The sequence below is a fragment of the Phallusia mammillata genome, chromosome 3 (genome assembly GCF_965637545.1).
Source record: "Phallusia mammillata chromosome 3, kaPhaMamm4.hap1.1, whole genome shotgun sequence".
Lineage (NCBI taxonomy): Eukaryota > Metazoa > Chordata > Ascidiacea > Phlebobranchia > Ascidiidae > Phallusia > Phallusia mammillata.
In genome coordinates this window covers 14,598,719-14,607,236 of record NC_137254.1, presented here as the reverse complement: position 1 = coordinate 14,607,236, position 8,518 = coordinate 14,598,719, and the positions used below count along the sequence as shown (strand labels likewise).

At 36.1% G+C, this 8,518-nt stretch overlaps 1 protein-coding gene and 1 long non-coding RNA gene across 2 annotated transcripts; both read right to left on the bottom strand.

Moving 5' to 3' along the window:
• Window positions 1-1,646: 1,646 nt before the first annotated feature.
• LOC145219067 (uncharacterized) lies at window positions 1,647-2,451 on the bottom strand. The gene is made up of 2 exons (XR_013857844.1): window positions 2,227-2,451; window positions 1,647-2,044 (listed from the first exon to the last, which is right to left on the bottom strand). It is a non-coding gene; the product is annotated as an uncharacterized LOC145219067 (long non-coding RNA).
• A 3,175-nt stretch (window positions 2,452-5,626) lies between these two features.
• On the bottom strand, window positions 5,627-6,337 carry LOC145219631 (uncharacterized; the record flags this gene model as incomplete). The annotated part of the gene is made up of 3 exons (XM_080086966.1): window positions 5,627-5,761; window positions 5,947-6,090; window positions 6,311-6,337. Coding segments are annotated over 3 exons (306 nt in total), but the record flags the coding sequence as incomplete, so codon positions are not given.
• Between the last annotated feature and the right edge of the window lie 2,181 nt (window positions 6,338-8,518).

The window sequence follows — 8,518 nt, the reverse complement described above, 5'->3', positions numbered from 1 at the left end:
CGCGTGGCTTGAGTCTTTTTGTGTAGTTTCTATTACTAGCTGGAATGTATACAAAACATTTCTCAACCCTAAAATATTCTGGTGCATCAAATTCAACACTTTGTGTCCTGTGTCTATGGATGTTAAGATCAAACTTTACACCAAGTCAACTAAACATCACATAAGTTGGTTTCTACTCATCCATGTGTAGTAAGTGTGGCAGTTAATCACAATCACTTGCTTAAAGCTGCCAGAAACCTTGGTTAGCTAAAGATCAGCGAATCTACAAAAAAGATTTTCTTCATGTATTTTTAGCAATGATTGCCAGTGTCTCAGGCATTACAAACCCATGAGACCAAGTTGCTTGAATACAGAAGTATGCTAAAGAATCTGAGGCTAAGATCCGCTTTGTAATATTTGTGCCATTGTAAGGCTGATCATGGAAAGAATCCACAAAATGATGTTACAATCTTCTGAGATAGTGTTTGTGGCTTCTACAACCAATCTGGATCAGACTAATGCCTCATCCACAATCCTGTTATGTGGTAGTCCAATTAGGGATGTATCAGGGATCAGCACCTCAGAAGCAAATGTATGCAGGCGTTGCATCTGTGGAATTCTATAGTGATTTGGCCACCACACATCTACACAAGATCATGGTGGCTGTTCAAATGCCATGGAAATCAATCCACCCACTTCATTGTCTGATACCACAGAAAGGTTTAAGAACTCTATCTCTTCTGCTCATTTCGTTGCACAAATATGATCAGCACTTCATTCATTTGGAAGAAACTCAATTGGTAACCGCGATGCTGGGAGCAAAATACATTGTTTTTTAGTTACTAACATTAAAATTATATATTTTGTTGGTATGGGAGGTGCAAAAATTCATTTCCTTTTGTGTTTTACTTTTTTCCTGCTGCTTTTCCATGTATTTTTGTATAAATTGTTAAAGGGTCTTAGATAAAATTGTTACTGCTGTTAGATATCATATTGCGTACTATTATTACCTAATTTGGTTTGTAGATTGGGGCGATTGGCTTTTGATTAATTTATTGGATTGTAGGTTGGGCTATTTGCTATTCCAGAACCTGCATGTGGTTACTGCATGTATAATAAACAAACTTTTGAAGGACTGTTAAAATGAGTGATATAATGTTTTAATTTAGGTACAACTGTTTTGTTCCATATAAAAAGTTGCAAATAAATAAACTAATGTAAACCATGGAGGAAAATAAATAGCCTGTGTAGCAAGGTCAAGACAAACTAATTTAACTTGCTGACAAATAAGACTGGTCATATAGAGTGCTGTCAATAGCCAAGCTTGCTAACCCTAATTTAGAGCATTGTAAGTAAAAAGGTGTTTTGTTTCATACATGAGATTGCAAATAAAAAACAAAACTGGTGTAAACAAGAAAAGATGAAATAACTGAGAAAAAGCTGCTCACATGAGGTGAGATAAGAAAATAAATTTCTGACACTGCTGCATAGCTGTTTTTAGGTGGTAGCTATTCTGCACAACATTTTTTGGGACTATTATCATTTCAATGTCACAAAAAAACAATAAATATGCTAGCACAAGTAAATCTTCTCATAATTTACTTTATACTGTAGTAGTTTTTTTTAAATCCAGCATTTGCTCTCAAGCACACTACTTTAATTTGCTATTCAAGATCACTTCTGTTTTATTGTAAACTTACGACAAAATTCCAGCATGCACAATAAAAATAACATATACATTGATGGCACAAAACAACATTCAAAACTGAAAATACTAGGAGTTGTTTGGAACAACTATGCAAATGGTGTGCCTAGTGTACACTTATGTGAGAACTGCACTGTGTACAATTATAAACCATTCATCTCTGTAGGTTAGGAACAGTTTGTTGATCCCAAGGTATGACATGCATAATATGTTAAATTGCTTGCACTAGAGACAATGAGGCATAATACACTGTTGTTATGCCATGCAAACTTGCACTGTTGTTATGCCATGCAAACCTCATCATATACAAAGTACAATTTTGACATTGATTGATTGAAGGGGATGTGACATGTTGCTATCCTAAACAAACACATACCATTAATAATAGAAAATATTTGGCACAAAAGCTATTTCAGACTTAATAAAAAGTATGAGTGTATAATTTACCATTTATGAAGCATATATTGCACAAAAGTGATTTGACACTCAATAAAAATTATGTGTGTATAATTTACTGCTATACATAACCTAATAAACATTACCTTCAGTTCAAACATCCAAAATGCATGAGTCTTCACAATGTTCTGACTTGTAAAAACGTTTTTTTGAATCAAAACTGACATAAACTTGCAACGTCGACAATACTGAAGTCAAAATAACCGCTTAGCAACCTAGACGTGACGTAACGCCAACCCGCAGATTTCCGCTGCTGTGATTGGCTGAAAAATCCCTGTGGTTCGAATTCGGAAACATTTTGGAAATATGCGACCGGGTCAGTGAGAGCCCAACATTGGCTATGGAGTCACTTGACCGGTTACTCTTTACTTAAAAGGTGGGAAAGGGATGAAGGGTAATAAATGGACATGCGGAGTGTTGATGTTGAAGCAGCAAACAAAATGACATTAACCAATAAGGTGAAACACAACATGCAATATAGAACATAGATAGTACCAAGAACATAGCAATTGTTACAGAGTACGAAACTAGAAGTGTCATACAACGGTGTAAAACGAAATAAACAAATCGCTTGTATTTCGGAACACGTAGATAAGCCCCTTTTACATAGATGACATGAACTACAAAATACACATTGGTAATTAGAAAAGTGGCGACTAGTACGCCAGCTGAAACATACTACTCCTTTTTGCTTGCGTGTTTTTTCCGAAGTTTTGATTGTGGTAGACACATTTTCGCTGTTACTGCAATTGCCACTTTTTTTGTTGAAGATTTTAAGACATATTAATTTTATCTCGTTTAACTCATTGGAAGCCGCCTCAACACCGCTTGTTGAAAACCGGCATGTTTTTAACAAACATGCTCGTAATACATTTTCAATGTAAAAAAAACGATTGGTAATCCTTTAAAGTACGTCAATTTCCACACATTACCGAAATTGTTTTGCAAGTGTTCCTAGCTTTTTGTAAACACCTGCAAATTAATCTGGACATTTAAAGTTTTCGTTTTTGAGCAAATGTACAATACCTTGTTTGTAACACGAAAAAAAGCATGTTTTGGAAATACCAATACATAAAAAAAGTGGAAACAGAAACGTTTTAACACTGCGAACGACATCAGTGCACAAATCTACATGTTAATTTGTATCGTGACTTGGATGAAAGAATTTACAAACTTTCTCATCGGGTTTCATAAATAGAAAACAAATATGGCCAGAAACTTCAAGTTGAATAATGTAATAGCTGCATATTGCGCATTTGAAATTGTTCCAGGTAATTCCTGAACAACCGTAGTTAACAGTACCAGAATATTCACTATATTAAACCGCACACCTTACCGTGGAGATACAAACGGGTACATGGCTTGGATCCAATACATCCTCCAACAACGAATGCAAAAACAGGAAACCGTATTGTGTTCGTAAATACAATTGTTGAGTCTTAATCCTCATAAACATGCTTGTTTGTATGCTCGTCAGTTGAAAAAAACTTTCTCAGTGTACAAAGTGGCGATGTTTGTGCAACCTATGTGCGATTAACGGTTGGTGAGTCTTGTCTTAATTCATTCTCCAAGATGACATGGTGCTTAGCACAACCGCCTTGATAGCAAGGTTGGTGGTTCTCATCCCAGATTTACCTCTAAGATCGCACTCAGAAACTATGACCGCATTGCAATTGTGACAGTTAAGCTTTTTTTCAACACGTTAGTAGACTCATTTTACATATTTAAAAACTAAACCGACGATTTGACCTAGTAGTTACATTGTCCAAACGAAGATAAAAAGGTTACCCCTTCGGAGTGGGAAAAATCCTTGAAGCTATACACACCATTTGCCAGTACTCTGAACCCATTGTATTGCAATCTATTCTGTACATAATTATAATGTTAAACAAGCATCAAATTCACAGACTTAGTTTTACACAAGTAATTTCATTTTCATGTATACTTGATCGAAGTAAATGAAATTTTCCTCAGCTACTTAGATATGCTTACATTTTACATTGAAAGTAATACACCAACTATACTAGTAACTTATTAGAATTGGGGACCTAGATATATATACCAGCACAAGTGCAAAGGTTGTATAATTTGTACCAGACTCCAACAATACATAGAAAGCTGGTCAACGGATAACACAGAAAAAAAGACATACAATTTCTTGACATAATTATACATGAAGTACACTTTTTCTTGAATAATTATTCGCAACGTTCATACCGCGTCGTCTATCTACGTCGTTTGCAGTACATATTAAGGTTGAACATAATCTTCAACACTACCTGTACAATAAATATAATTTATTACAAGAAGATTGAAATAACAATCAACGAAAAAACATGTTAAATAAAACCACATTATTTGTCGGAAGACATTCCGATTTTCCCGGATTTTGCCTGCTTCAAATAGTTAGCGACTTTTAAAAAGCACACTCGCTTCCGTTACTGGAAAACATAAGTGTTATCTATTTGTACATACACCATAATTCAGTGATTCTCAACTTGTTTAAGGCTAGAGACCACCAGTTTACATTTTCAGTTTATTGCAAAATTGCCATAAAAAAAACATTTCCAAACACTGATCTTGTTCAGTGAGTTGTGTTATATCCACAACAATAGCAATAAACTGAAGCATTTTTGTTTGTATCTGTCGAAAAAAATTACATTTCTGACATGAATATTTTTTGAAAATGCTTTACTCCTAATCAAATTGTCCAGCGAAGCGAAAATTGTCACCTTTAAATACTTCGAAGCGAAAGCTTTTTTGTTGCAATGCTTTATCTCTCAAGGTAAAACTAAAATATAGAACATAATTCCAAGTTTGAACAATTACTAAACGAGACAACAATATAGCGCCAAATTTCAAAACTGTCTTCATGGTTGAGTAATTCTTAGACTAAGTTTGATTTCTATGACAAAAAAACCCCAGGAACTAATTTCTGTTTCCAATGAAAACAAGCAGAACATTTTCCAATATGCGCATAATTAGGATTATACCATGTAGCTTGTTTCAATTTTTTTACTAGTTAAGGTAACTGTAACCTTGAATCACTCTCACAAACAACTGTTATAAACAAGTCAATTTAAGTGGGTTATTTTTGTATTAAAATTAAATGCACGAAAATTAAATGCATTCTGTGTAAATATAAGCTATAATGATAAGTTTGTTTTTCAAGTCTTTTGGTTTATCATCATATTTTTATTCTTCCACTCTTCGTTCCTTTTCATATTTCTTCTAAATCACAATCTTCTTTACATCTTTCTTCTTCATCACCATGACAACAGTCAGAATGAGAATGATCAACATCATGAGGCAAAGCATCGAGATGAGAGAGACCTCCATCAGTAAATTAATGCCTCGACTGACCTCTAACAAATAGGTGTAATAGTAAAAACTTCAAATGAAAGTTTACAATGACTCATAGATTGGATTAAATTTCAACGCACCCATGTAATTGTGTTTTCAGCAAAAAATAACTTTTGAAACAAATTATAAGCAGACTTTTAATTGTGTCTTACCAAGGCAAGTTTTTCCATCTTTCGTCAGCAAATATCCTTGAGAACAATAGCAGTAAGCTGCACCAGTCGTGTCGATGCCACACATGTGAGAGCATCCCAATTCCTCCTACAAAGCAATTCACATCAGAGTTGAGTTTGTTTCGCTTGGCGAAAGAAAACATATTTGGCGACACAATTGCACTAAAAACGATCCTTAAGCCGGAAATAGATGCGTTATTGAACGCAAAAAAGGTAAATAAAGCATTAGTAGACCCAGTCAATTTTATATGTCAAGGAAAAATACAAGTTTACCCTATTGCAAACAAGTTGGTCATCATTACCAAGTTCAGGTGCAATGATAAAAGGTCCTAGAGAGATTTCCTTAGATGCATCATCAGTATCAACTGGGATTGATCTTTTGACTGGAATATCAGGTATCGGTCCAGAAGGACAGTTCTGATGAAATCAAGTTTGAATGTGAGATATAAAATTAAACAAACGATTTACAGGTAGCGGGTAACAACATACGCAGCAAATAGTTAATAGACGAATATGATTCTTGGTAAGTTGCCACTTAATCTGTGCAGCAATGTTAATAAAATATCATGGAAATACGGAGGTTGACAATCATCTAATTTCAAAGAGATTCAAAAAGAGATCCGAAAAACTCTCATACCATTTTGCAGTCGTTGTCTTCCGGTTTTTTTTGCAGATATTCATTCTGCACCTAAGCCATATCTCCTGGTCCGAGCCTTGGACACCAAACCAGCTGAATCCCAAAAACGAGAAACCAAACTTGCGAGAGTCGGTCACATTGTAGATGACATTCCCATCCACACCAAGAGGATCAGGCGCGACACAACTGTGAAAAAGAATTGAGTTGAAGTGGAACTTTCGTCACCCTGAATTACAAGCGCTCACCCTCCGATGACAACAGGATAAACAGTTTCAGTTTCATTCTCAGCGTCCGCCAGAATACAGTCTATTCCCTAACCATTTAAAGTAATGAAACTGGGTTGGTGGTTCTTATCCTAGGGTATTTAAAGTGTGTTTATGTGACACTATACCTGCAAAACCAAGTTGGTGTCAGCTTCCACATCGATGTTGACACCAATGTAAACAGGGGATCCAATTGTTATCATTTGTTCAGTTTCAATTGTAGTAAAACTGTCCGATGTGTAACGAGCCATTTCCATGGTGAATGATGACGTTGTTTTGCCCAAATCCACCTCAACGTGGTTGCACAAGAGGATTTAACTGGTTAATATTTGTCAGTAGGATAAGCAGTAAAATATTTTTATTCCGCAAACAGAAACAACGTAACCGTTTTCGTAAAGTAAAGTATAACACATTATGCTCACATACGATAACTGAGCACTCCTTTTCATATGACAGTAGGTTATACTAGTTCAGTGGTTCTCAACCGGGGGTCCGCCAAGCGTTTTCAAGGGGTCCGCGACAACTTCTTAATTTCCGCAGAACGAGATTAATAAATCGCGATTTGAAAAAAAAACGAAATAGCATAAAACTTGTTTGAAAACATTTTTCGTTATCGATAAACCACAGTGCATTATGGCATCTAAACCCCATTGTGATGCAACAGACGTAACTGTAATGGCTCTTTCTTGTTGATTCCCTATGTCGCAACCCAGAAAAGGGAATGCAAATTTTGGTTTTGAACCGAATGTGGTTGTAACTTTATGCACCATGTTTTGGTTGCTTGTTAATAAAAAAGGACAAAAATACCTAAAACTTGGGGTCCGCAATTAGATTACAGCACCGAAAAGGGTCCGCGAAGGCAAAAAGGTTACGAACCACTGTACTAGTTCCTCACCCCATTAAAAGTGACATAAATGCGATAAAAAGGAGATGTACAAATCTCAAACCTGATCATTGCCACCAAAGGTTGATCCATTGTCGCTATTCCTGAACGATTGTAAGCGCACTGAAACACCACGACTGCCGATTCCCCATTGCGAGTTATAATTTGTGGCGACGAGCCAGCAGCGACACCAAGCGAGGCTTTGTAGTTTACCACAATTTCGGTGCTGCTCTCCTGGAATTAAACAAAAAAAGTGTGTAGATAGGCATTCATTGGAGGACTTAATATGACCAATAACTGGCAGTGATTAGGAATTACAACCCACTTTTAGCAACATTGACAATCTTACTGTAATGTTTGCTGAGCATTGTCCAATTCCTTCTGGGAAATTCATGTTATACTCGTCAGTCTGGTTGTCCTTCACTGCAAAGCAGGTGGGGCACCAAAGCCATATTGATATGCACATACCTTTGAAAAATTTGAACAGTGGAAAAGATCTGCTTGGTGTTGCGGAGCCTTCTTAGGCGCTTGACAAAGACACTATGGATTTCTTGTTTATTTGTGCAAACACACACACACACACACACACACATTATTATTTTTGTTGTAACAAGTAATAAGTTTTGAAATGAGGGGTGTAAATCATAACAGTGGAGTCATGATCTGAATATACATTGGACGCGGTAATTACCCTGGACAATTTAAGCAAACTTTTGCTGGGCTGTGTGAATAGGGGACGTGTCTGTACAAACTAAAAACGCCAAACAACTTTGCAAGCCTCCAATATAAGGAAGCTGCTGAAAGAATGTACATTGTTGAGTCTATATGATTATCACCAAGCCAAGTTTTGTTCTTTTTTGCATCTAATAAGTCATGTGACGTTAAAGGAAATTATGTTTCCCACTTTGTTGCACAACAGCTCCGCGCTATACTGATTGTTCGTGATCGCATAAACATTTTGTTAATTGACTCTGATTTTTCTGCTTTGCATTGTTATTTCGCTAAACTGTAGAATCTAAGCAGTCCCGCAAAGACACTGCAGAACATTGCCTATACTTTCCC